Source organism: Portunus trituberculatus, chromosome 46 (genome assembly GCF_017591435.1).
Source record: "Portunus trituberculatus isolate SZX2019 chromosome 46, ASM1759143v1, whole genome shotgun sequence".
Taxonomy (NCBI): Eukaryota; Metazoa; Arthropoda; class Malacostraca; order Decapoda; family Portunidae; genus Portunus; species Portunus trituberculatus.
Genome location: NC_059300.1, coordinates 10,809,058 through 10,836,557, shown reverse-complemented (window position 1 = coordinate 10,836,557; position 27,500 = coordinate 10,809,058). Strand labels below are relative to the sequence as shown.

The 27,500-nt window shown below is 42.3% G+C and overlaps 2 protein-coding genes across 7 annotated transcripts in view; one reads left to right on the top strand and one right to left on the bottom strand.

Annotated features, from left to right (window-relative positions):
* The first annotated feature begins 4,748 nt into the window (after nt 1-4,748).
* Nucleotides 4,749-13,215, top strand: LOC123519708. Its single transcript, XM_045281210.1, has 7 exons — nt 4,749-5,513; nt 5,622-5,632; nt 5,731-6,030; nt 10,629-10,690; nt 10,867-10,992; nt 12,046-12,161; nt 12,572-13,215. Exons 1-7 carry the CDS (start codon nt 5,389-5,391, stop codon nt 12,792-12,794), a joined length of 963 nt encoding a protein of 320 aa, XP_045137145.1. The 5' UTR covers nt 4,749-5,388; the 3' UTR covers nt 12,795-13,215.
* The window catches only part of LOC123520276 (amino acid transporter AVT1B-like), a 56,884-nt gene continuing 42,212 nt past the window's right edge, over nt 12,829-27,500 (bottom strand). For all 6 annotated transcript variants that reach the window (XM_045282425.1, XM_045282424.1, XM_045282422.1 and 3 more), the window contains exons 3-9: nt 27,013-27,167; nt 24,207-24,375; nt 23,096-23,284; nt 20,845-21,083; nt 18,080-18,283; nt 15,566-15,761; nt 12,829-13,784 (exon numbers count right to left, since the gene is read on the bottom strand). In XM_045282425.1, the coding sequence (XP_045138360.1) occupies nt 13,646-13,784; nt 15,566-15,761; nt 18,080-18,283; nt 20,845-21,083; nt 23,096-23,284; nt 24,207-24,375; nt 27,013-27,167 (1,291 nt within the window). In that variant the 3' untranslated portion in view covers nt 12,829-13,645. The remainder of the gene's footprint in view (nt 13,785-15,565; nt 15,762-18,079; nt 18,284-20,844; nt 21,084-23,095; nt 23,285-24,206; nt 24,376-27,012; nt 27,168-27,500) is intronic.

Sequence of the window (27,500 nt, the reverse complement as noted above, 5' to 3'; positions counted from 1 at the left end):
ATACATACAATTGAGAAGTAAGTAATAATAGAAAAAAAAAAAATAATAATAGAGGAGGAGTTCTCTTAACAAAATGGAGACCTATTTTGTCTGTTTCAGTCACTGCTGATTTGTCATCAAGGTGAAGCAACATGGATTTGAAGAAAATCACAAATCACATTGCAGACACTTCCAATCCTTTTGCAGTGTGTGGAAGACACACTCTTCAACATCAGCACAGGAAGAGGTGTAGCAGATGATATCAAAGAGTCTCCTTAATGTCCCCTGTAATGGCAAGAGAGCTCACCAACACTTCACTGCACCAATGATCCAAAGTGGTTTGAAAGCAGTATTAAGAAGATGCAGTTGAAGTCATTTGCTGATGCAGGAGCAAGCAATCACAGGACAAGACAAGAACATTGCCAGCCTGAAGTGTACACGAGACCTCATGGGAAGGCTTCTTGTGCTTGCTGTTAAAACAGACCTGGACCTGAAACATGTGTTCAAATACCCACTGACACCTGTCCCTCTGATGTTGAGCATGCCAGATGAGACTATAGCAAGTTGCTGAATCATCTGGAGAAGACAACAATCACCGATGAAGTAGGTGGGACCAAACCAGACAAAGTGGACCATTGCCTAATAGATGGCCAATATTTGCTGCATACTTTGCCACCAAATCTGCCACCCACTTTTGGTGGACTAGCCAGGACCATTCTGATACATGGCTCTGGGCTCACCTGCTCCAAGAATTCACCTCCTGTTTGATGACTATATTACACCTTCACTGAAAGATACTGAAAGATGCTGAAAGACAAAGAAGAGGTATCACAGAGAAGTCATACAACATTTCTGGACCACAACAGAAGAGACTCCCTCGAGACATGAATGAATGTCTGAAGTCTTCTTCATTCAAGAAACAACTGCCTCTCTTCCTTGCAAATGAATGGCAGAACCCTGCATACACATCGATCCTTGGACAACGTCATCTCTTCCTCGATGTACCAGGAGCATGTTATCACTTCAGCGTGGATGAAGATGGCATGAGAAGAGAACTGGCTGCAGAATTTGCCTCAAACCATCTGGAAGCAGACACCAAGATCGTGTTACATGCAAAGGAGGTAGCAGAACAAGGCTGTGACATCACTGTGAGAGCATCTGACACGGATATTGCAGTCATCTTGATATACCATTCTGAAGGAATCCCAGGCACCCTGTGGATGGATATTGGCACACAGGCAGGCAACAAGAGGCGGTTCCTCAACATCACAGCCATGGCAGAGGAATTGGAAAATCTTTGTGTCAGTCTCTCCTCGGGTTTCATGCATTCACGGGGTCCGACTACACGTCAGCTCTGGTTCGCAAAGGCAAAATACGACCATTTGAGAAAATGACGAAGCATCTAGAAGTGCAAGCAGCATTTGCAGAAATGGCACAATGCCAATTGTCATCAAAGAATCAAGCAGTTCTGTTGCAGTATACTGCATCACTGTATGGAGCAACCAAACCTGGAACACAGCTTAATGACTACCGATACCAAAAATTTGTCACCTCATATGGGCCAAAGATGACAGGCAAGAATCCCCTGGCAAAGCTCAAAGGAATCGATGCAAGCAACTTGCCACCCTATGAATCAGAAATGAAGTTGCACATAGACCGTGCTGCCTTTGTAGCAAAGATGTGGGCAGCGGCTAATCAGCCAACCTTGAATCAAAACCCCCGTGTAGAGGATGGGGTGGCAACTTGCTAACTACACATGAGCCAATCTGGTTTGAGGGTTCACAACTTCCTGATACACTAGTGCCAGATGATCATGCTCTTGAAGAAGTTAACGAGTCAAATGATGCTTTGGCAGCATCGTCATCTGATGAAGATGAAAGCAGTTCAGATGAAGAAGACTAGAGTTAATACACTGTTATTGTTTGATGTTTATTGGAATTTCATTGCATGTTGTAGTTCCAATCTGCTTAGTAGCTCTCATCTGTTAGGTACTATAGATTGTATGTATGTATATTGGTGATACTGAATGAATATTTCTCTATGGAGTTAGGACCTGTTGTTTATCATTGTTTAAGTGGAGTATTAGATAAATGAATATGTCACATGCTTTTATATCTTTGAAATCGTAATTTACAAATTTCATTGTTTATCATTAGCATTCATTTCTGAAGTTTTGTAATGTGACTTTGTTGGATGCTGTTTTTGCAGCAGCATCTGGTTAGATGAATACAGCTAAATGTGAGTGCATAAAAATTATGTAAAATTGTAATTAAATTACATCTGGAGATAGTTAGTACATGCATGTACACTTTAGTGCTATTGTGGAATCTCTTTGAATCAAATGTTACTGGATAACAGATGTATCAAAATGTTACTTCATATACACTCTTGATGTGAATATACCAATAGTTAATATGACTCTTGATGTGAATATACCAATAGTTAATATGAATTTGCAATAAAAAAAAGAACTTTGTATTTTTTTTTTTTACAAAATATTGTTATGGTACTAAGTTCATTCATAACAGGCCAACCTCTTGACATATCGTCACTTTCAAGGACCATGATGCCTGCGAGCTGCTTCTAATTGAATATGACCTTAATTACACTCAGAAAAGAACTTTTCCCCACATCAGTCATTTAAGAGTTACATATTATATGAAAAGGTGGCCTTTAAGAATGATTTTGACACTAGTTCACACGTGTACTACAAATGTCGGTGAAACTGGCCAATTAGCACATGTAACGCCTGATCTTAATTGCACTCAGAAATGAACTTTCCCCCAAAAGCATCACTTAAGAGTGGTAAATACTGAATCTGCAGCCTACAACGAAGACTTTGACACTAGTTTTATTGATGTACTCAACATGTCATACAAATGGAAAATTAGGCCATCTTTCATTTGTGCTCACCCGTGAGTGCACCACTTGCGGAACTTAAGAGTTCTTGAAATTTTCATCTGTTGGGTTAAATTGCATGTTGCAACCCTCAAACCTTTGGTACTCAAATTGTCTCACAAATCTCTGCTAGCTCCTGTACTATTAAGCATCCCTCGCGCCCCTCAACAACGCGCCATACTCCACCATGGCTACCTCCTGCACCACCATCACCACAGTATAGAAAACTTAATAAAACAAACAAATATTAGTTTTGATAACCACGTCTATTTTTTTTCTCCCTAACTGCCATTCGCTGTTCGTGCCACCCTCTCTCTCTTCCTTTACTTAAACATCACTATTCATTCCTTTACTTCTACCTTCTACATCAATTCACCTTCAACTCCTTGCCGTCATTTAAGCTTAGAATGTTGAAATACTAACAATAATAGTAATAATACTTTCAAACAAAAAACATACATACCTGGGGCACGTCCGGTCTGATTGAAGGGAGTGAATGGTAAGGTGGTGGTGGTCACGTGATGCCCTCTTCAAGCAGTCCTCACCTGACGGTATTAATCGGGAAGTTCGATAATCAAATAAACTAACAGATAATGAAGTATTGATAAATATGTGAGCAGATTGCCTTTCTTCCTCCTTACTGGTGAAATCAAGTAGAACGTTTGTGGTGCAATAGACCGAGAGATCTAGTATTGGGTTCGTATGTCTGAATAGCAGGCTTCGGCGTTGTCTGTCCGTGGTTCGTTCACTCGCTCCATTAGCGCAGACTTGAAAACACTCATCGTTCGCTTACATCACCGGCTATTCAATATAGGTGGTCTATTTATAGAGCGACATCATTCAATTCTGCAGTAATTCCAAATATTTTCTCATACGAGCAGCTCTCGAGGCTGAAATAAAAACAGTTTGAAAAGGAGGGGAAAACTGATTGGCCAAACCTTCAATTACTTTAGCAAAGCGCGTGGAGCACACAGATAACCGCCACCTTATGTCCTCTCTTCCACGGTCCCGAGTGTATCGAGTGTTTAGCGTTGGGTACTCCGCCACACACGCCATTCCAAGTACAAGGTGTAGTACAGGGAACACGCAGTAAGCCAATCAACAGGTAAACTGCCTGCATGTGCTCGCGGGCACAGCCTGATCGACTGGACGCGGCTCTGGCCTTACGTCTGTTCGGACGTTTTTCAGATATTTACACGAAAAGCTATTTCAGACTCGCTGGTAGCCACAATACCCAAGTTCCCGCGGCGCGGCAGTTAATTTGTACTTTTATCAAAATTTTAGTCAAGATCAGGACAAATCACCGATTTTTAAAAGTTACTGTTCATTGTTTCTTTACATTAGACAAGTACCGCTTAGTAATTCACAAGTCTACCTCACGACCAATGTTCTCTATTTAGGAGTGATGGTAGTGAACTTCACCATATTTGACGGGACTTGTAACTATAAGCGTCTCAATATGATTACCAATTATCCAAGTTATTTATACCTACATTCAATGTGTGTGTGTGTATTTACCTAGTTGTAGTTTTACAGGGCCTGGGCTTTATGCTCGTGTGGCCCCGTCTCCATATCTACACTTATCCAATCTTACTTTAAAAGTGTGCACACTCTTTGCAGACACTACTTCTTCATCTAAACTGTTCCACGTCTCAATACATCTCTGCGGGAAACTATATTTTTTAATATCTCTCGGACATCTTCCCTTTCTCAGCTTTTTACTATGCGATCTTGTGCTTCGGATGTCATATTCTTCTCTCAAGATCAGTTTCTCATTGTGTGTGTGTGTGTGTGTGTGTTAGCGTTGGTGCGTGTTATCGCTGGCAGTTGCTATGGTGACAGGGACGCGAGGAAGCAGGTTGTGAAGGTAACAATGTTTTCCTCTTCGTCAAACCACAACAAAAGCCTACGTGATTCGATTCTGTGTGACATTACAGCTTTCAATCAGTGGTGCTCTATGAAAACGGTTTGGTAGGCACGTGTGTGTGCGGTTCTATGAGCCAAGGGAAGCAACTGGCGATGAAAAATGTAACAGTGCGTAGTTCAATATTGTCAGCTCCATGAATACTTTTTTTTTTTTTTATATCAAAGTAATGAGGAGTTATGATAGGGAAGCCTTTTCACTGTTACATCTTTATCATAATGATGTAAATCTTTTAAGACTATTGATTACTTCAGTACTGCGGCATCCTAAATAGTTTTGTGGCCGGAGACAAGGCAAAAATAATCTTCCATTTTATCTCATTTCCGTGTGTGACATGTAAATAACTTTTATAGTGCTGTGAATCTTGACAAAGGACAACTAGCTATAGCAGCAAAGAGAAAAATCCCAAATTTCATCAAGTGGAACAGAAATAAGGGTAGCCATGAGAAACAAGATTAATGAGAAAACGACGGACAGCCATGGGAAACAAGATTAACGAGAATACGACCTTGAGCGTTAAGTTTTGGCGAGGAGGAATTACTGGAATGAAATATCCACGAAGGAGATAACAGCAGGAGGGATACCCGATGGCGGACCCGCAGACGGACTGGCTGACGTGTGGGGAGCGCCGCAGCCGAGCTCAGCGGGTTGCGGAGGTGGTGGCCCAGCGGGAAGAGGAGTGGCAGCAGCAGCTCTACCTCCGCCGCTGCAGGTAATGGCAGGTGGAGAGCGGCAGGGGATCGTGAATATACAGGAAAATATGGCAATGGGGGACAAAGATAACATGAAGTCTTGGTGATGTTAATAGTCTTTGGTGCAGGATTGTCTTCAGTACAAGTCCATAGTCACCCGTTAAAAGTCCATAGTCCCCCCTTACAAGTCCATAGTCACTCGTTACATGTCCATAGTCACCCGTTACATGTCCATAGCCACCCGTGACAAGTCCATAGCCACCCGTGACAAGTCCATAGCCACCCGTGACAAGTCCATAGCCACCCGTGACAAGTCCATAGCCACCCGTGACAAGTCCATAGCCACCCGTGACAAGTCCATAGCCACCCGTGACAAGTCCATAGCCACCCGTTACAAGTCCATAGCCACCCGTTACAAGTCCATAGCCACCCGTGACAAGTCCATAGCCACCCGTGACAAGTCCATAGCCACCCGTTACAAGTCCATAGCCACCCGTTACAAGTCCATAGCCACCCGTTACAAGTCCATAGCCACCCGTTACTAGTCTATAGCCACTTGTACTAGTCCATAGTCACCTGTTACAAGTCCATAGCCACCCGTTACAAGTCCATAGCCACCCGTTACTAGTCTATAGCCACTTGTACTAGTCCATAGTCACCTGTTACAAGTCCATAGTCACCTGTTACAAGTATATAGTCACCTGTTACAAGTCTATAGTCACTTGTACAAGTCTATAGTCACTTGTACAAGTCTATAGTCACTTGTACAAGTCTATAGTCACTTGTACAAGTCTATAGTCACTTGTACAAGTCTATAGTCACTTGTACAAGTCTATAGTCACTTGTACAAGTCTATAGTCACTTGTACAAGTCTATAGTCACTTGTACAAGTCTATAGTCACTTGTACAAGTCTATAGTCACTTGTACAAGTCTATAGTCACTTGTACAAGTCTATAGTCACCTGTTACAAGTCTATAGTCACCTGTTACAAGTCTATAGTCACTTGTACAAGTCTATAGTCACCTGTTACAAGTCTATAGTCACCTGTTACAAGTCTATAGTCACCTGTTACAAGTCTATAGTCACCTGTTACAAGTCTATAGTCACCTGTTACAAGTCTATAGTCACCTGTTACAAGTCTATAGTCACCTGTTACAAGTCTATAGTCACCTGTTACAAGTCTATAGTCACTTGTACAAGTCTATAGTCACTTGTACAAGTCTATAGTCACCTGTTACAAGTCTATAGTCACCTGTTACAAGTCTATAGTCACTTGTACAAGTCTATAGTCACTTGTACAAGTCTATAGTCACCTGTTACAAGTCTATAGTCACCTGTTACAAGTCTAGTCACCTGTTACAAGTCTAGTCACCTGTTGCAAGTCTAGTCACCTGTTACAAGTCTATAGTCACCTGTTACAAGTCTATAGTCACTTGTACAAGTCTATAGTCACTTGTACAAGTCTATAGTCACCTGTTACAAGTCTATAGTCACCTGTTACAAGTCTAGTCACCTGTTACAAGTCTATAGTCACTTGTACAAGTCTATAGTCACTTGTACAAGTCTATAGTCACCTGTTACAAGTCTATAGTCACCTGTTACAAGTCTAGTCACCTGTTGCAAGTCTAGTCACCTGTACGAGATTAGTTCCGCCCCACGAAAACGATAAAGAAACAAAAGCTAATAATGCAATAAAGAGAAAGACAAGAAAAAAAATAATGCTTAATGAATTATGTTAAATAGTTGATAGTCTTCACAGCGCTTGTGTGAATCACGTACAGGTGTTACAATCTCAAGAGTTATGTGATACTGGATCCATCATGCAATCAAGAGTGATACGAATAAAAGTTTTGTTTTCCAGAGTGACGCGAAGGATAGCTGTAAAATGATATCGTAAGATTTCAAACCAAGAATGAACCAAGAATGAACTCACAAAAAATAACATACAAAGAATAAATAGAATAAATACGTAAATAAGAATAAATATAAATGAATAAACCCATAAAAAAAGGAAGAAGTATAGACGAAGCATTAACGTAATTTGCCGAGCCAAGCTACACGGTTCATTGGGTCCTCGGATGGGTCTGGCCGTGAGCTGTCAGGACCTGCACCACACGCCCCGTCCTTGGAGACCTTTACTTAGTTCTTCCCGGCACGCTTGCACTCCGGCACTTGTTCAGAACTTGATCAAAACTTGTATTAAGTAAGCGCTAACAAGTCTGCGGTGTTTCCGAGTTGAATGATTGAGTTAGATAATCAGGTAAGAGTTTGACTTGCTTAACAAATCTTTCACGGGGAGAAAAATACTACCAAGTGGAAAAAAAAGTTGAAGAAACAGTGGATCAAACGTCAACAAAAAAGTTAAATTAACCCCTTGAGTACCATGACGCGTCTTCATATTCATTCTGGTTACTATTTGGCGATTTTATACAGCTTCGGAAACTTATGTGGGAGATTAAAGTATTAAAAACTGTGGCCATTAATCTTCTGATCTCCATAGACCCTTCTTAATGTCAATAAAATGATCTAATCGTACACAAATCTCAAGGCAGAAATGTGTCCCAGGAGTGAAGGTGTTAAGAGTCGGTAAGTAATAGCTCGACACAGGAACAACATGTGGAACATCTGCGAACACGGGAGATACTAATGAACCTCTGACAAGAAACGTTCGCTCTCACCTCTCCCACCAACGCGTATGAATAATTTGCTCCTCGTGAATTAAGCTCATCTCTGACGTCCTCCTCTAGAGTCAAGCTTATCCCTGGAGGACCCACGCGAGGCTGTCTTACGCGGTACTAAAAACGAGAAACTTTCGAACTCAACATTGGCCAAGACTTTGTAGCTAAGGAGAGTTTTTCCTCGAGGTACTGAACACAGGCAGGCCACACCCACTGAGACTTCCTGCAGATATGTTGCCTTTTATTTCCCTAAGGCAACAGAAATTTGAGAGAGAGAGAGAGAGAGAGAGAGAGAGAGAGAGAGAGAGAGAGAGAGAGAGAGAGAGAGAGAGAGAGAGAGAGAGAGAGAGAGAGAGAGAGAGAGAGAGAGTCAGAGTCAGAATATTTATTCCATTATAAAATACAATGGTTATTCCTTACATGGTGTTTACAGCATAGAAACATTGGGTCAGGCAACATGTAAACAATATTTAAGATTGTTCTATATAGGAAAAATCACAAATACATAAAAAGTAGATAGACTATACTATCTGCACTAAAATCTTTAGAACGGTAAAACTAATGTCTTAAAACGACAATGAGTAAAATTATATAAGAAAAATAAAACACTAAGTCTACAAATAATCAAAATAAATTAAAAACATAGTAAAACAAGAAAAACACTTAATTTGTACAATAGTTATGGAGTACTAAACTGTTGCACTAAAAGTGGCGTAGCAACTGTCGTTTAAAAGAAGAAGCGGTGGCGGCATTCCTGAGACAAGCGGGAAGGCTATTCCACAGGCGTGGCGCGGCCACCAGTGCTGAGCGAGCCCCAGTGTGTGTGTTAGTGTGAGGGATATACAGTTGATTCTGTTGTCTGGTAGGAAGAAGCCGTAGATCACTGAGTTTTGGTAGGGGAAGAATATGGTGCGGAATTCTCTCATTCAAAATGTTATAAGTCATTACACATAATTCATATTTATATTTATATTCAATTCTTAGCCATCCAAGCTTTTTCAGGAAAGGAGTGACGTGGTCACGCCTAGTCCCTCCATTCAGTGCAACTTTAGCAGCAAAGTTTTGTACTTTCTGTACTCGTTGTAGCTGAGTTGCGTTAGTAGATCCCCATATTTTCATACCATAATTCACTGAGCTTAATACAAGAGAGTTTATAGCAATTGTTCTTGCATCAGAACTCAGGTAGTCTTTAATCCTATTTAGATAGACTAACGTACCGAAGCTCTTTCTGGTAATGTTATTTATATGTTTATCAAACGTCAAGTACTTGTCAAAATTTACTCCAAGATTATTTATCATATCTTTAGGGGCTATCTTACTTCCAGAGAGAGAGAGAGAGAGAGAGAGAGAGAGAGAGAGAGACGAACGAGATCAAGACGTGAGTGAGGAAGGGGAAAGCATAGAAAACTTTCGTTGAAGAAATACCGACATTTTTCATCGTCTTAAAAACAATCAGAACGAAATGAATGAATTACCCACTTCACCTGCCACGTCCCTTGCTCAGCGCCCTCGACCCTGTAGCACCAGCACGCGGTTAATGATTACGCCACTTAACTGCAGCTCGAGGCGTTAATTAAGGGAGTCACATCCACGAGTCCCGAGGGAGTAGGGAACGCATATCTGCATCATGGGAATGTCTCTCTCTCTCTCTCTCTCTCTCTCTCTCTCTCTCTCTCTCTCTCTCCTCTCGTTTCTGTCTCGTCTCGTCTCGTCTCGTCTCGTCTCGTTTCTGTCTCGTCTCGTCTCGTTTGTCTCGTCTCGTCTCGTCTCTTGTAGATTATAGCGCGGTTGCTCTTCATGTTTTTTTAATATTGCAAAATAATCAAAATTCGTAAAGGAAAAGAGAATATTTAACATCCTGCAACACGATATTGATTTTTCTTTATTCTGGCTAACACTGTACGATTGGATTATGGAGCTATCTGATTGAACGCGCTGAAGATCACTAATTATTCGTCATTCACTCATTTACTCACCGGTTTTTTTTTCATGGTAATATAAATATATATATATATATATATATATATATATATATATATATATATATATATATATATATATATATATGATAACTAATATACCTCCAACATGGTACTAATTCTTTTTTTGCAATAATTACTCATTTCCAACACACTTCAGTACTAGGACGCTTTTTTACCATGAGTCTGAGTGTGATTAGACGATTTTGTTCACATTAGGAAGGGTCTATGGAGGTCGGAAGATTAATGGCCACAGTCTTCGACATCTTAAACCCCACAGGAGTTTCTGAAGCTGTATAAATTCATCAAATATTAAGAAAAATGAATATGGAAACTAGTCATGGCACTGAAGGGGTTAATAATTCGTGATATTTATAAACTTGCAACTCACCTCCAGCACTGACACTTAATTAAGTGTCACAAAAATATAAATCTTTCCTATTCCTCTCACACTCTGCAAGTAACAAGTATTCTTAGAAGTTGCTGAAATATATCATAATTTGCAACCCAACAAGGTCCTTCAGGGAAATAGCTGTTCAGTAATAGAAGTAAAGATTTCAAATTGCGATTCCTTTCTTCAGAATCATCTAAATTTCACCAAGCCCACTTAAGTGTTATGTAGTGTATCCAATATTTCCCCTCACACAATATCATTTCCCCCTCTACACTAAAAATATTCAGCTCACCTCTCCACTTCCCATTGGCCCTCGTATAGCTGTCGCCACGGTCGCTGTTACCACTTCCTCTTCTCTTTTATGGGCTGCGAGAAATGCTAGAGGAGGAGAAAGCCGGACACCGCCAGGAACTCCAGCAGCGCTTTACTAAGATCTACGAACAGCAGGTAATGCAGGGCTGCCGGTGTGTGTGCGTGACCGTGTGTGTGGTGGAGGGAAAGTACTGGGTTTGTCGAGCGGTACTGAGTCCGAGTCCGATCTTGGAAGACACTTTGCTCTCTCACCACGACTATTTTCAAAAGGCACAGAAATAATTAATCTGGTTTTGGAGTGTTTCTCTGTGAATAATATAAAAATCTTGATAATCTGTCACTAGAACCATAAACACACTAAAAAAACAGTGTAACTTTAAGTAAAGCCTTTTGAAAGTAGTCTAGGTGCGGGGTAGAAGTGTTTCAGAATATTGTCCAATACCTCATTCACCGCGAGAGTTGACCTGAAACTCCTCGAACACCTCATTCTTCCTATTTGCTTGAGACTTGACGATCTGAACAATTACTATCAGACTCACGCATTGCGGGGGGCGGGATTCTGCCAAGGCTGAATTGGAGCTGAAAAGAAATGGATTTCTTTACATACTGCTCGCGCTTCAGAGAGTGGGTTAGCGGGTTAGCGGACAAATCCTACCCATTCAAGCATAACGTCTTAATCAACTTTACAATCAAAGAGTAATTACACTAATGAAACTCTATGACACGGTTTCATTAGCTGTGTCGCTGAGTTCGAAGCTTCAACCAACGAGGTAAAGCAGAGCAAAGAAGCACTGTTAATGGGACGCCATAGTTGGCTCGTACTACCTCTTAATTATCAGAGAAATGGTTATGTTTCCTTTTAATCATGGCCATCGTTACCGACTGGTGGTAAAATGAAATTAATACTTGTTGGAATTCTTGAAATCCATTAGTCTCAACTTTCTCAGTTATGGAAGCACAACATTATTTCTCTTAAGGAAGAACACACACATGATAATTAACCATGATGAAAAACACCAGCCATGAGCTCTTTCCATAGTGATGACTTATAGGAAAACATCCATGTGAGGAAATTGTACACACACACACACACACACACACACACACACACACACACACACACACACACACACCATAAAACAGTTATGAGTATATATCAATTCGTCATGTTTTGCTTGGCGGGGACAGAAGGCAGCACGAATGCAAGCTGTGGAGCACGAACGGGCGAGGCGGGAGGAGGAGAGGCGGCAGCAGGTGTCCAAGGCTGATGAGCTGCGCCATCGTCAGCAGCGCCACGTCTACAGGTATGAATAGCCCCACAGGTCAATAAAGCCACACAGACAGATGGGTGCAGTGTGTCAATAACTCTCCCTCTCTTCCTGTCACCTCTCCTCACTTGATATTGGGTTCAAGCTTGACCAGTTAAATCTAAGGAAACAGATGGTGGTGGTGGAAGTGGTTCTTAGATAGAGAGGTACATGAATGGAATACACGTGGTAATCAGGTTGTTAGTGGTGAATCATCGGAGAGCTTGATTCAAAACAAGGTCAGACAAATTAATGGATGGTGATTATGTGGATATAGATAATTTGTTTCATACAGAGACTGCCACGTGTACAGTAGGTCTGATGGCTTCTTGCAGCTTCTCTCTTTTTTTTATGCTCTTATGTTCTTATTTCAGTACTAACGTTTGTCTCTTCCTCTGATTTGGCAGGGAAGAGTACTCGAGACAGCTGCAGGAGTACCTCAACCAGACACGCCATCTCGAGATACAGCTGAAGAACCACCTGAGGGAGAAATATGGCCCCCCACCTCCCCCAGGCCGCAGACAAGCTCCTACAGCCTTCAGCCACGCAGCCATCGCCGCCACTAACCACAGCTCCAGCGCTGACCACGGGCACAATACGAGGGAGGAGCACGTGGGGATGTGGTGGTGACATCTTCAGTGTGACTCAATAAAGCAAGAGTAGGTTCACATAATGATTCTTTATTGTTTCAAAGAACGCACGGCGGCGGCGTAACATGACTGTCTTGCATCGGAATGACATACAAGCTTATATAAAATACTTGTGTGAATATTGAACATAAAATGAAGACATTTTCCTTGTGACGTCATGCTACAAACAGGTGGTGATGTACCTTGAGTCATACATGATGTAACGTAACATAATGGTGGTGATAATGAATTGCCTGCAGTGTACATAAGTGTATTGTAATGGTGACACCGTGTTCGCCTGCTATCACGCCAGGCACTATTCCAACACGTGTCACAGCCTGCTCAAGGCAGCCCCCTTCATAGACTGCAGGAACTAAACTTAACAGTAACAACAATGAAAATGAAATAAAAAGTTAACAGCTCCAGACTTCAAATCCTGCTCAGCCCTTGCCTGGCGCTACCGAGGGTCGCTGTCCAGACCAACAACCCTCTGGCGCCCACCTCGCCTGGCTCGAGTCCCACCGGAGCGTCAGATGGTGATTATAAATGCAATGATTAATGTTTCACTGACTTACAGTATGGTGCAGGATACAAACGACGGTATAACTCTCCTATGATCCCCATTAGAGCTACACAGTGAACTCGTTCACGGCTCTTGCCAATGCGACAGCTACCAGCTTTCGTTGACGCCTGCTTCTTCAGCCACACTCAGTAGAGGCTAGTCAGTTTCACACACACCCCATTGGAATCAAATCGGCAGCAGCAACAACAGCAGGGGCAGGAAGTATTCCGTTACGCATCCCAGGAAGCAACAACAACAACAGCAGCAGAGGAAAGATAAGGCGATAACGCTTATACTTCGAAGCAGTTCAGCGCAGAGTCGGAGGGCGCGAGAAGAGCTTCCAGGGAGGTCCAGGTGGCCACCAGGCTGCAGCTTGATCCCACGACTACAAGTAGACACAGCATGGCTCGGTGCAGGGGCGTCAGATTCCTGAGGAAGAATCAATGCTTTAGTAAAGGACACTCACCCCAACCACTCGGTCGCCTGGGACACCCAATGCACTACAGATCTTTTTACTTCAGAGTGACCGAGATGGTGATAACTTCCACACAGAAATGCTATCATATAAGTTTCAACATTTTTCTCTTTCCGTCCCTCCAATAACTCTTCACACGCCCTGGAATGCTTCTGGTTTGCTGCATCCACCTCACCTCCTTTCATCTTCCTGACTCCTTCTCTGTCCAGTCTTCCGTCACTGCGCCAGACATATTCAATATTTGCCTCACGTTTCTTCCTTCTCTCCACTTACTCATTCCCACCTTGGAGTTCTTTTCTTCCTTTTTAAAAGTCTGCATTTAAGTGCCATCCACTTGATTACAACTTGTCAAACCAGATGCTGATCAAGAAGATATTGAAAAGGCATCCCCCTCATCCGTCACTCTCAGGAAGTAGATTTTGAAAACAAACACACAAACAAACAAACAAATGTATAAATGCGATAGAAAGATACATACTCCAATAGATATATAGGTATTCGTATGTAGCTAGATAGATGAATAAACAAAGATGTACATAAATTACTACCTGACAATACATAAAATGTTTCAATATACAATTGTCATTGAACACCGCACCTTTAGTAACACACGAGATACTCATTTTAGACAGGTTCACATTGTCGTGTGTGCGGCCACGGCTTCCGCGTCCTCGGCAACGGTTTCCTTCTCACTTTATTCTCTAAGCGCGTACAAAGTAAACACTTCGACTCAATCGTTTAGGGATAGAAAACTTCAGTGCAGTGGGACTAATTCCAATATTCCCGCAGTATTCGTACTTATACTTTAAAGCTTGTTCGTATTCTATTTGCATTCATCTTACTAATGAAATTGAAAAGATTTTTCCTTTTGATCCGTCAACACGACCACTGGTTAGCTGGCCTTTCAATTACGCGTGTTCATTAAAGTCAGTGATCGGCTCAGCACTGAGGCACCTGCTGGGCACACGCTCGCCGCGGTGATTGCGTTGCTGGGGGTGGGGATGGGAGTAGAGGTTTAGGTGGAGGCGGAGGCGGCACGCATTAACAATAATGAACCAGGAAGTTGAGGTCCCGTGCTTGCGAGTTACGCCACGCACAGCACAGGCAGGAGCTGCAACTTGAGGGCTTTTGACGCATGCCATTGACTTATGAGCGCCTTTCGGAGCATGAATACTGGCACAGGGACGTGGTGCACTGGCGTACTGGTGCGCTCTTCTGTCATGTCGACCTTGTACAGAGTTCGAAGTGACTTGAATATCCATTTATTTTTTTGGGGGAGCCAGGCCTCAAGGCAACTTCCTGGGACTTGAGAAAGAAAAACAAGTATAACGCTCGAGATGGTTATAGTCTGCTACTATTACGCGAGTCCAAATGGAGTTAATACTGCGTCACGGCCCTGAATCAAACTCCTTAACTGATCTGGGAAGCTTTGAGTAGTTACGCCAGTAGTTCCTTTTAGATGGCGTGGAAGTCAACAGTTCGTTCAGAGTTTCAGCTTCAATTTGACGTGTTTGGAACTACACTTGATTACGAAAAGAAGGATAAGTTAAGGATAAGGGAATAAGGCGCATATAGAAAAAGGAATAAGGCAAATAATTATGGTCAATAGAATAGGGAATAAGACAAATAATTAGTCAAGTAGTTGACTGAACGACAGGTGCGGTTTGTGGAATAACCAACTTCATTAAGAAAGCTGTGTGGGAAGAGCGAAAAGTCGTAACGAGCACAAACATACCTTTTGGGCCAGTTGCCGTTTTCCTTGGAGTCACAGAGGCGAATGTAGAAAATGGGAGGCAGGACGAAGGTGAGGAACGGCACGGAGAAGCTTCCAATCAGGTTCAGAATGCGGCCAAAGTTTTTCACCGCCAATCCAACCAGCACGCCGACCACCACCAGGCTGGTTCTCAGCAAGCACCGCCGCCACCCGAACCCTGGCGGCGGAGAGGAAAGGCGTCACACACTGGTTATCTCCGGAACAGTCTGATTTTATTCCTTAGTTATTTTTTTTTTTTGTCTTTTCACAATCCTCTAATAATTTTACAGATGTGAATGGTCATCTCTGGAACACTGCCTGATTTTATTCCTTTTTTTCACGTTTCTTTAAATTCCAACAATTTTAAGATAGGATTTAATTTTTTTTTTGTTATTTTCCTAATGACTTCAACACTGTCAGCGGATGAAAATTAAGACACACATTGCGGTAATTTCTAGAACTCCGCCTCATTATAGTTTTCTCTGGTTTATTATTTTTTTTACATCCCTTTAAATAAGAAAAAAAATATATAGAAATGCCTCATTATGCTTTTTCTTGTTTATTTTTCTACATCCCTTAAATAAGAAAAAAATATATAGAACTCTGCCTCATTATAGTTTTATCTGGTCTATTTTTTTTTACGTTCCTTGAATAAGAAAAAAAAATATTGAGAAGCAAAATAATGGTGGTAATACAGTAGCTTGGCACACTGCTACTAGACTGAAACAGAAAAAAAAGAAAAGAAGCCCTAACATGTCTACCAGTCGCCGCCATAACCTGCCAAACACCCAAACAACTGCTGGCAACACGCATTAACGACTTCCTTTCCCATCATACCTTGGCTCGAGTGACTTCACCTCTTAAGCACGCACACACACACACACACACACACACACACACACACACACACACACACACACGAGGGAAATTTCAAGACATTTGTTCCAGACTTTTGGCTAACTCTTCTAACCTTATAGGGAACTGGCAATCAAGTGGGCCTTTTTGGTTATATTTTTTGTTTCCCTTGGCCAACTTCTCTCCCACACACACACACACACACACACACACACACACACACACACACACACACACACACACACACACACACACACACACACACACACACACACACACACACACACACACACACACACACAGATCAAACACTCAAGCACTCTCCTCATTTGAACATTACTCACGATTAGCCTTTCATGAGATTTATAGTGATGAAAAAAAAAAAGGTGTTCTCAGATTTTAACGTGTATTTTGATCGTCAGCTGATATGAGTGCGGGCAGACTGAAGGAACTGTGACTTGAATTGAACGGGAAGGATAGAATTTACAGTACATAGTGGACAGAAGTTGATTAGCATGTCACTCATTATTTTTATCTCCCGATCTTTAATTCTCCGTGCTGTTGTGAGTCTGTCAGTTCTTTTATCCCCTCGAGTACCATGATGCTTTTCCATATTCATTCTGGTTACTATTTGGTGATTCTAGACAGCTTCATAAACTTATGTGGGGGATTAGAATAGTGAAGACTCTGACCATTAATCATCTGTCCTCCATAGACCCTTCCTGATGTCAATAAAATGATCTAATCGTACACAAATCTCAAGGTAAAAATGTGTCCCAGTACTGAAAGGGTTAAGGAGTTTATCTGCAGATTATTGGGTATGAATTAATGGAAAACACTTTACACGATGGAAGCGAATGTAGATCAACAGCCAGACTTGTGAAGTGACCCTGTCTGCGTGGAGGAGGATGAAAGTGAAAGAGAGAGAGAAAAAAAAAAGAGGGTATGGAAATAAACGAGAGAAACATGAATGCATAACGGAAATGAAAAAGGGTAAAAAGAATACACAGGAAAGGATGAAAGGGAATGAAGGGAAATGAAAGAGAAAAATGTAAAGAAGAAAATAAATAAAAAAAAAAGTAAAGAGGATGCAAAGGGTAAATGTGAGGAACAAAGGCGTACATGCACAAAGGATTCGAAAAAAAATAGATGAAGCAAAGAAAAACACAAAGGTTACACAGAGGACGTGAAAAATGAATTAAAAACAATACATAAAGGAAACGAGAGAAGGGAAAGGAGCTACACAGAGGCAATGGAAGAAAATAAAATAAAGAAGGGACAATAAAAGAAAAGAGATAACATAGATGAAAATAATAGCTAAAAACAGAATAAAATCAAGAAAACGAGGGAAGAAAAGAACAAGAGATAAAAAAAGAAGGAAAACAAAGAAGGGAGAACCCACAAAAAACACGTACAAAAGAATAAAAATTACGAGAAAACGAATATGACAAAGAAAACGAAAAGAAAACTAACAAAGAAAAGAAAACGAGGAAAGAAAAGAGAAACAAGAAATATATAAAATGAAAACCGGAAAAAAAAAACTAAAAAAAAAAAAAAAAAAACGAGGAAACACATATAAGAAAAAAACGAAAAATAACTTACACAGATAGCATAGAAAACGCAAACCCAGGAAACACTCACTGGTAGGAAGGTTGACGGCCTCCTCTAGGGACTGGGAGAGAGGGTTCATGATGAGCACGTAGGTGAAGAGGTTATTGAGCAGCATGAGCACCTCCACCACAGTGACAGTCGGCCCGTGCACCATTAGGAGGATATTCGTGTCTACATCCGTGCCGAACTGCATGTATCCAAGAGCAGCGACGGGCAGGTACAGCACAAGGAGAGCTGCGGGAGGAGGAGAGGTGAGATATGAGAAGATGAGGACATGTTAATTTGACAGGGAAAGGAATATAAGATAGTTGAGATGAGAAGAGGAAAGGACAAGGTGAAGAGCCGAACTGCATGTATCCAAGAGCAGCGACGGGCAGGTACAGCACAAGGAGAGCTGCGGGAGAAGGAGAGATGAGATATGATAAGCTGAGGACATGATAATTTAATAGGGAAAGGAATATAATGGAGTAATAAGACAGTTGAGATGTGAAGAGGAAAGAGCAAGTGAAGAGGAGTCATAGAGGCCTGTGTCTGTATTTCTCTAACTTCCTATGAGTTTATTAAGAGGGAAGTTTCAAGACATCTGTCCTTGTCCTTTGGCTAATTCTATCGGTTCTGTGGGGAGACTGGCGACTGAGTGGGCCTTTTCTTTTCATCTTTTTGTTGCTCTTGGTCAGTTCTCCCCTCTTACATAAAAAAAAAGATGAAATATATAAACGAAAAGGAGGGATGTGACGAGGAAAGAAAGAACAAGGTAAAGTGAAGATGTTATAGAGGCAAAACATATAAAAGGAATGAAATAAAATGGAATAATAAGAGAGAGAGAGATGTGGTATTAAAAGGGGAGAACAAGAGAGCTATTGGTGAAAGAAAGAGAGGTAAAAGTAAGAAGTTATAGAAACGTGAGGTATAAAGGGAATGAAATAAAATGAAGCAATAAGAGAGATGTGGTGTGAAGATGGGAGAACAAGAGGTGAGGCAAAGAGCCAGAAGCAAGATATATGAAGAAAATTGAATATAGTATGCATGCAATAACCAGGGAAGACAAATGTGGTGTTAAATAAAAGAGCAGTTACTAGATTAAGAGGGCTGTGGATGAGAGCAGGTGAGTTAAAGGCAATGAGATGAATAGACTAGACGTGTATAGAAGAAAAATATTCGGAGGTCATGGAGAGAAGTAGGACAAAAATGTGGCATGAAAAGGGAGATCAAGGGAACTGTTGGTGAGGGAGGAGAAGTAAGGATACGAGATTAGATAGGCAAGGCGCAGAGGAGATGGAATATATTATAGAATAGTCAGAGAGGTCGTGTTGAGATGTAGGACAAGTGTAGAGGGAAGATCAAGAGAGTCGTGGCAGAGAGACACGTTGGTGAAAGACACGTGAGGTGGATAGAGAAGATGCAAAGAAAAGTTAAAAAAAATTGCTGGAAACACTTTACTATTCAGTCAGAAACACATTCTTTTAACTTTTAGCACTTACGAAGCAATATTGGCACCTCACAGCGCACAACTTTGTAGCAGCCACACACTCAGCCCCGTCCAGCACCAGCCCCACCTTCACCTGTCTCTTGAAATCCTACCTAGCTTTTCCTTCGGTCCAGCATAGCACTCCAACTCGTCACACTCTTACGCCCGTATTCAGCGTCTTCCCCTCTCACTACGACAATAATTCCAAGGCCACAGAGACAACTAGCCGAGTTTTCAGGACGGTTTCGCTTTTTAATAAACTAGAAAGCTTGTCAGTCTATCATCAAAACACTCTTACTCCCTTATTCAGAACCGCCTTCCCTTCCCACTACGACAATAATTCCAAGGCCACAGAGACAACTAGCCGGGTTTTGCATTTTAATAAACTAGAAATCTTGTCAATCTATCAACAGAACCACAAAAACCCCTTAAAAACACGAGTATCTTTTACTGGAGCCTTTGGAAAGTAGTGATGTTGAGAGAGAAACGCGTTTCAGAATATGGGTCTCTTCACTTGATCTCAGCACAGCCTTCCCCTCTCCACTTGATTTTAGAATGACTCTCCCATCTCCATTATCCCGCTATGTCCACCCCGTCCAGCTCCATCTCCCTGAAATCGTACTCCAATCCCACACACCACTCCACCTTGCCTTGCTCCATCTGGCCCCCTCAATGGCATCACGTGAACTGCACCACGCCAATCCAGTCCAGCACCAGCAGAAAAAAAACACGTTAATGAAAAAAAAGAAAAGTAAGATCAAAGAACCTAACCATTTTGAAGCACACAGACATATGTGCACACGCACACAAAACTCTACTAACATACGTATTTGCGCATACAACATTCCACTCCGTCTCGATCTCGTATGGACGTGCTGCATAAATTTCAAGTTATCCCACGTCAAAAAAAAAATAAAGTAAAAAAAAAAATAAATAGATAAAATGAATAAATAAATAAAATAAATAGATAAATAAATAGATAAAATAAACAAATAAAAAATAATAACAAGATCACGTTTGTTGAGAGAGCGGTAAATGTGTCGAGAGCAAGGCATTTCTGTGGTTTCTCGTTCCTGTCAGCCGCCGTTCGCCCCAGTGTGAGTGTGGCGGAGGCAGGGCGCGTGCTGGGTGGGTGTGGGAAGGACGGCGCACCACTCTGAGATAGATCTGCGTGACATAAACAAGGCGCACAAGAAATACTCAGCTGCCTCATAATCACCACGCTAAAGTCTATCCATCTCTTCCTTCACATAGAGCTTGACGATGAGAGAGAGAGAGAGAGAGAGAGAGAGAGAGAGAGAGAGAGAGAGAGAGAGAGAGCACTTACCACAGAAGGACACAACGATGGCGTGCGGGAACTTGGTGCGGTCAGACATATCGTTCTGGATGGTGGGGAAGACAACGGCGCCGCCAAAGGAGAACATGATGGCGCCGAAGCCCAGGAAGAAGGACTGTGTGGTGGGCGCGGAGTGCAGCGTTCCTTCCCCCAACGGCTCCAGCAGGATCTTGATGACTACTACTACCACAGCCGCCACCGCCGCCACCAGCGCCAACACGGACACATGCCTGCGGGACACGAGAGGAGCCTTGATTCTTCGCGTCATTGGAGAGTGAAGTGATGAGTTCTAAGACTAAGATGGAAGTTAGTGAAATATAAGAGTTATTATTGATAAAGGATGTGTTTTTTTTATGATAAGTAAAAAGGAGGGTGAAATGATGAGTTTTCAAAGTATAACCAATATGAAACATGCTAATAAGTTAAGTATCAAGCGTTAGTACTGATAAAAGGATACAGTTTTCTTTATATCAGGCGTGTAGTGTTGACAAACTTGAAGACAAAGAGATAGTGAACCTACATACATTCATTCACAGATAAGTTTTGGTCTGTGACTGAACAAAGATAATATACGAACGACGAAGAATTACTGGTGATGACGAAAGCATTAATCATATAACAGGTGAAGTAATGAATAACCACAGAGATAATAACAGATAAATTAATCACTTGTAAAACTATTAACCACTTCAAAAGATCTTCTACAAAAAGGATAACCATCATAAAGAAATAATCAAAAGACACTCTGAACAGGAATCATCGTTGATATAGTATATATGAAAATAATAAAAAAAAAAAAAAACTGAAAAGGATTTACTGTTAATATAGTACACATTTCAACCACACAAACAACACAAACAACACAAACAACACCAACAGCCGTAAAGAAACAAAGGCTGAAACAATGAACTGAACAACACACCACTAACGCAAAGATAACAAAGATAAGACAAACAAGCATAAGCAAGGCAGGTATTTATGTCACTTACAACATTGCCTTTGTGAAAAAGAAAACAGAAACCTGAGGAGAGATGTTACGAGACCCCGTGTTCTATTAGACCTTACTGGAAGACTGAGTAAGAAAGAGTGATCAAATGAGAGTAGGCAGGAGTGAGAAAGGAAGAGAGAAGATTAAGACAGGAGGAAGAGATTACAAAGGAGGGCAAATAGCACTGAAGATCGTTTAGTAGGAAGAACAAAGCGGGAAAGGAGGAATATTGACCTTGCAAGAGGGAGAAATGGCGTAGCTCTGGTTACAAAGAGAGAGGGCAAGGAAGGAGAGGGGAGGGAGGTAAAAGGAAGGTAAAATTACAAAGGAGGTACTAGGTGACGGAGGAAGAGGCGGAGGGAGGAGAGAAGGGGAGGAAAACATGGAGGGATGAGGAGCTGAGCAGGAGGAGGAGGAGGAGGAAGAGATAAATATGATGCAAAGTGATTCATCTTAAGCATCTTTATCTCACGTAACCACGCGCGTAATACACACACACACACACACACACACACACACACACACACACACACGCCCGGTAGCTCAGTAGTTAGAGCGCTGGCTTCACAAGCCAGAGGACCGGGGTTCGATTCCCCGGCCGGGTGGAGATATTTGGGTGTGTCTCCTTTCACGTGTAGCCCCTGTTCACCTAGCAGTGAGTAGGTACGGGATGTAAATCGAGGAGTTGTGACCTTGTAGTCCCGGTGTGTGGTGTGTGCCTGGTCTCAGGCCTATCCCAAGATCGGAAATAATGAGCTCTGAGCTCGTTCCGTAGGGTAACGTCTGGCTGTCTCGTCAGAGACTGCAGCAGATCAAACAGTGAAACACACACGGGCACTTAGCGTACGCATAAAACCCAATTTCTCCTTCAGTAGGCGTATCACAGGCAAGATAACAAAATCAACCCGTGTTATGAAGGAGAATTGTGTACATGATCAGAGAGAGAGAGAGAGAGAGAGAGAGCGCGTCATATTCAGAAACGCATCTCTCTTACCGCGACCATTTTCAAAGACTACAGAAACCTTTAACCGAGTTCTAAAGAATATTTTTCCTGTTGGTAATGTAGAAAACTTGTTAGCATGTCACTAAAATTACAGAAAAATCATTAAAAACCCGTATCACTTCAACTAGAGCCCTTTGAAAATAGTGAAGGTGCGGCGCGGAAGTCTTTCAGAATATGAGAGACAGAGACACAGAGAGAGACAGAGAATAACGGAGAGGTAAGCGTTTGACAATACAGCACTTTACACTCACCAAAACTCCTTCGGCGTGCCCAGCCAGGAGAGAGGCACCAGCACCGCACCGCACACCACTAGCCACGTGCAGACCGTCACGTTGGGCAGCAGAGGATTCAACACAGACTCCACGATCTCAGCTGACAGGAGAATGGTCACGATGGACACGCCGAAGAGAGTCACACACTGCACCACGTTGACGATGTACCTAAGGGTGAAGACAAGCAGGTACAGTGGAAGTGTATTAGGAGAGAAAAGAGGGAGGGAAAGGAACTAATTGATTGACTGTAAAGCAACAATAGGAACATAGAACACTGCACCACGTTGACGATGTGCATGAGGGTGAAGAAGGAGGTACAATGGCAGAGACAGGTACTAGGAGGGGGAAAGAAGGAGAGGAAAACAACTACCTGATATATTGGCTGGCTGCACAAAGAACCAGCAGGATCAAATATCGGGAAATAATCAAAGAGGGTAATGGAATGAGAGGAGAGGTTAAAGATGCGACGGTTTTTGTGGAATGTTAAGCAGAAGTGGGAAAAGAGAAAGTTGTACGGAGAGACACAAAGGAGGGTTAGGAAAGTAGTAGAATAAAAGTAGGTGATGACGATGATGATGAACGAGTAAGACATGAGAGAGAGATGATGGAAGGAAAGGTTATGGAGTGGGGATGTGAAATAGCGAGATGGTTTATCTTGTTAGTCATGTGAGAAAAAATATTGAGAGAGAGAGAGAGAGAGAGAGAGAGAGAGAGAGAGAGAGAGAGAGAGAGAGAGAGAGAGAGAGAGAGAGAGAGAGAGAGAGAGTTACTTATCCATACATGTAAGCAATACCTACATATATAGACAGTTAGGCAAAAAATTAACTTACTGACAACAGCGTTCAATATTAAAAAAAAAAAAAAAAATCACAATAGAACAAACAAGATATACAAAAAATATAATAACACACACACACACACACACACACACACACACACACACACACACACACACACACAAACTAAAACAGAAAAAGATGAAAGACACACGAACTAATAACACAAAGAAAACAACAACAACAACAACAACACACACACACACACACACACACACACACACACACACACACACACACACACGGATACCCACCAGCCAGCTTTCCCAAGAGTGCGCAGGGCCATGGCGGGATAAGGCTTCCTACACGCCCTTTGGTACTCTGGCCACCGCTCCTCCAGGATGACCCAGCACGTGCCCAGGTGAACCCCGCACACGCCCACGCACACCCCGAGGCCAATCAGCAGCGCCAGCCCACCCCAACCTGCGAGGGAGAGAAAGAGAAAGAGAGGATTGTGTAATGTATGGGAGTTAATGAGAGAGAGAGAGAGAGAGAGAGAGAGAGAGAGAGAGAGAGAGAGAGAGAGAGAGAGAGAGATAACAAAAGACAGTCGGGCACAAGAAAGCATCATATTACGTCTCTTTTTTCTAATTTCCTGCTCGAAACAACACAAAAAATTTCTTCAGCAATGATAACAACAACAACAACAACAATTACTACTACTACTACTACTACTACTACATACTACTACAACAACAACAACAACAACTACTACAACTACTTCTACTACTACTACAACAACAACAACAACAACTACTACTACTACTACTACAACTACTACTACTACTACAACTACTACTACTATTTTCGCTTCATATTTCTATTATTATCAGAACTTCTTTACCAGAGGAAATTTTTTGGAGGACGAAAAAAGAAAAACATGGAGCTAGAAAGGAGACAATGAAGTAAAGGGAGGCGACGAAGGAGGAGGAGGCGGAGGAGGATGAGGAGGAGGAGGAGGAGGAGGAGGAGGAGGAGGAGGAGGAGGAGGAGGAAGGAAGGAAAAACCAATAAGACGAGAACATAGCTGCTTCAAACTATGTTATCTTCCCTGGCAAAGCAATTCCTATATAGCTCTACACAGACTGAAGAAGAGAGGGAGGAGGAGGAGGAGGAGGAGGAGGAGGAGGAGGAGGACGAGGAGAAGAAGAAAGAGGAGAAAGAAGAGGAAGTAATAAAAAATGTTGAAAAGCCGAAGTCCACACAAGACGTGATAAATAAGAGAGAGAGAACAAAAAAAATGCGCAAAGAAACTACAGAAATTTGGATCATTGGAGAGAGAGAGAGAGAGAGAGAGAGAGAGAGAGAGAGAGAGAGAGAGAGAGAGAGAGAGAGAGAGAGAGAGAGAGAGAGAGAGAGAGAGAGAGAGAGAGAGAGAGAGATGAAAAACTAGTCATGAATTAAGGTATAGAAGAGAAGAAGGGGAGAGAGACACGGAAAAAAAAACAAGAAAAGGGGAAAAAAGTAAAGAAAAGGAGAGGAAAAAAAGAGACAGAAGGAGAAAATAAAGAGAGGAAAAGGAGAGATGGAGATGAAGGAGCGATGAGAGAGAGAGAATAAGAAGGGGAGATGGAGAGATGGAGAGAAGATATGGGGAGAGGAGGGGAGAGGAGATGAGAGAGTGTGGGAGAGAGATAAGGGAAGGGAGTGAGGGAAGAGAGGAGATACGTATGTTGCTATGGTACTTTATTCTTAACTACAATTACGGTCTCTCTCTCTCTCTCTCTCTCTCTCTCTCTCTCTCTCTCTCTCTCTCTCTCTCTCTCTCTCATTCATCTTCCCTTCTTTCGCCGGCCTTTCCTCGCTCACGTCAGCCTCCCTCATCTATCTATTCCCCGCACCTCTCCCAATTTCCTGTACGTACCTCCTTCTTTCCCCCTCCATTACCGCGAAAGCCACACTCAACACCCGCAGCCCCGACACACCGCACCTCGCCCACCCACCCTAGCAATCACGTACGGGCTGACACCTTAGAAGGGCCTTTATTTACTTACTTTCATCCCTATTGTTTTCCTAGATCAGTACTCCCCGTTGTTTTAATACCATGTGGGCTTTTCACGGGAATTTATAGGCTAAAGGGGATACTTGTTATGGGGTACCTCCTATCCAAAAGCCCACCCGCTAGGAAACCGTTGCCCCGAATGAGGAAGCCCAACCTACACTCGGACCGTGGACATGATTCGAACCCGTGCACTTGGAGACCCATCGGACCCCAAAGTACGCATGGTTCCACTGTACTAATTATACCCTTAACCTAATCATAAGTTCAGAACACACAATTGGAATGCAGCGAACATGGGTGTATTTGTATAGTTTCGCAGTGTTTGGGTCAGTTTCACAGTCTTCTATTTGTTCAGCAGCTTAATAATAATCGGTACGGAAGAGTTTGGGTTGGTAAGCTCACAAAAAGGACAGTGCCTCTCAAGATCTTTTTTTAGCAAGCTCCCAAACGAAAAACCGAGGCTAAAGTTGACTGTGGAAGCTGATCACGGTTGAAATACTTTTGATGGTAAGCTGGCAAACGAGGAATCTTGGACCAGTAACGGGGACAGAACAAGAATAATAGGTTTAAGCTTGAGAAATTCAGGTTTAGGAAAGAAATATGAAGGAAGTGGTTCTATAGGTCGTTGATAAATGGAAGGGACTCAGTAACCATGGTGTTAGTGCAGACTGAAGTTGACTGTGGAAGCTGATCACGGCTGAAGTATATTTGGTGGTTAACTGGCAAACAAAGACTGAACAAGGGGGACATGGCAAAATTCTTAAGATCAGTAACGGGGACAGAACAAGAAATAATGGGTTTAAGCTTGAGAAATTCAGGTTTAGGAAAGAAATAGGAAGGAACTGATTATTTAGGTAGTTGATAAATGGAATGGACGAAACTCAGTAACTATGGTGTTAGAGCTGAGTCAATAGGGAGCTTTAAAAGATAAGACAAATTTATCTATGGGGATGATAGATGGAATTAGGTAACTTTGCTCATACAGGGACTGCCACGAGTACACCTGACAGCCTCGTTTTCTTATGATCTAATGGCCGTGGAAATGGCTCTTAGCTCACCTGTCTGCGCGATGGCCCACGGGAGAGCCAGCACGCCCACGCCGGCCACCTGAGCCACCAGGAAGAAGGAGGTGAGCATGATGCCGAGACCTTTCTGTGCCCGTCCATGCTCTCCGCTGCACACCAGTTCTGACTCCACGCTGTCTGGAGCCGTTCTGGGGCGAGAGACGAAGAAAACTGAGTGAAATGATGAGAAGATGGATGAAAAAAGACCCACAAATATTTAAGAGAGAGAGAGAGAGAGAGAGAGAGAGAGAGAGAGAGAGAGAGAGAGAGAGAGAGAGAGAGAGAGAGAGAGAGAGATAAGAGAAACGAGAGCGAGAGAGGAGAGCGAGAAACAAGAGCCAGAAACGAGAAAGAGAGAAGAGACGAAAGAGAATGAGAGATGAGAGGAATCTAGTCAATATGGAGATGCAATCACAAATTATTCATCCTTTCAAGTGTACGTGAATAGAGAGAGAGAGAGAGAGAGAGAGAGAGAGAGAGAG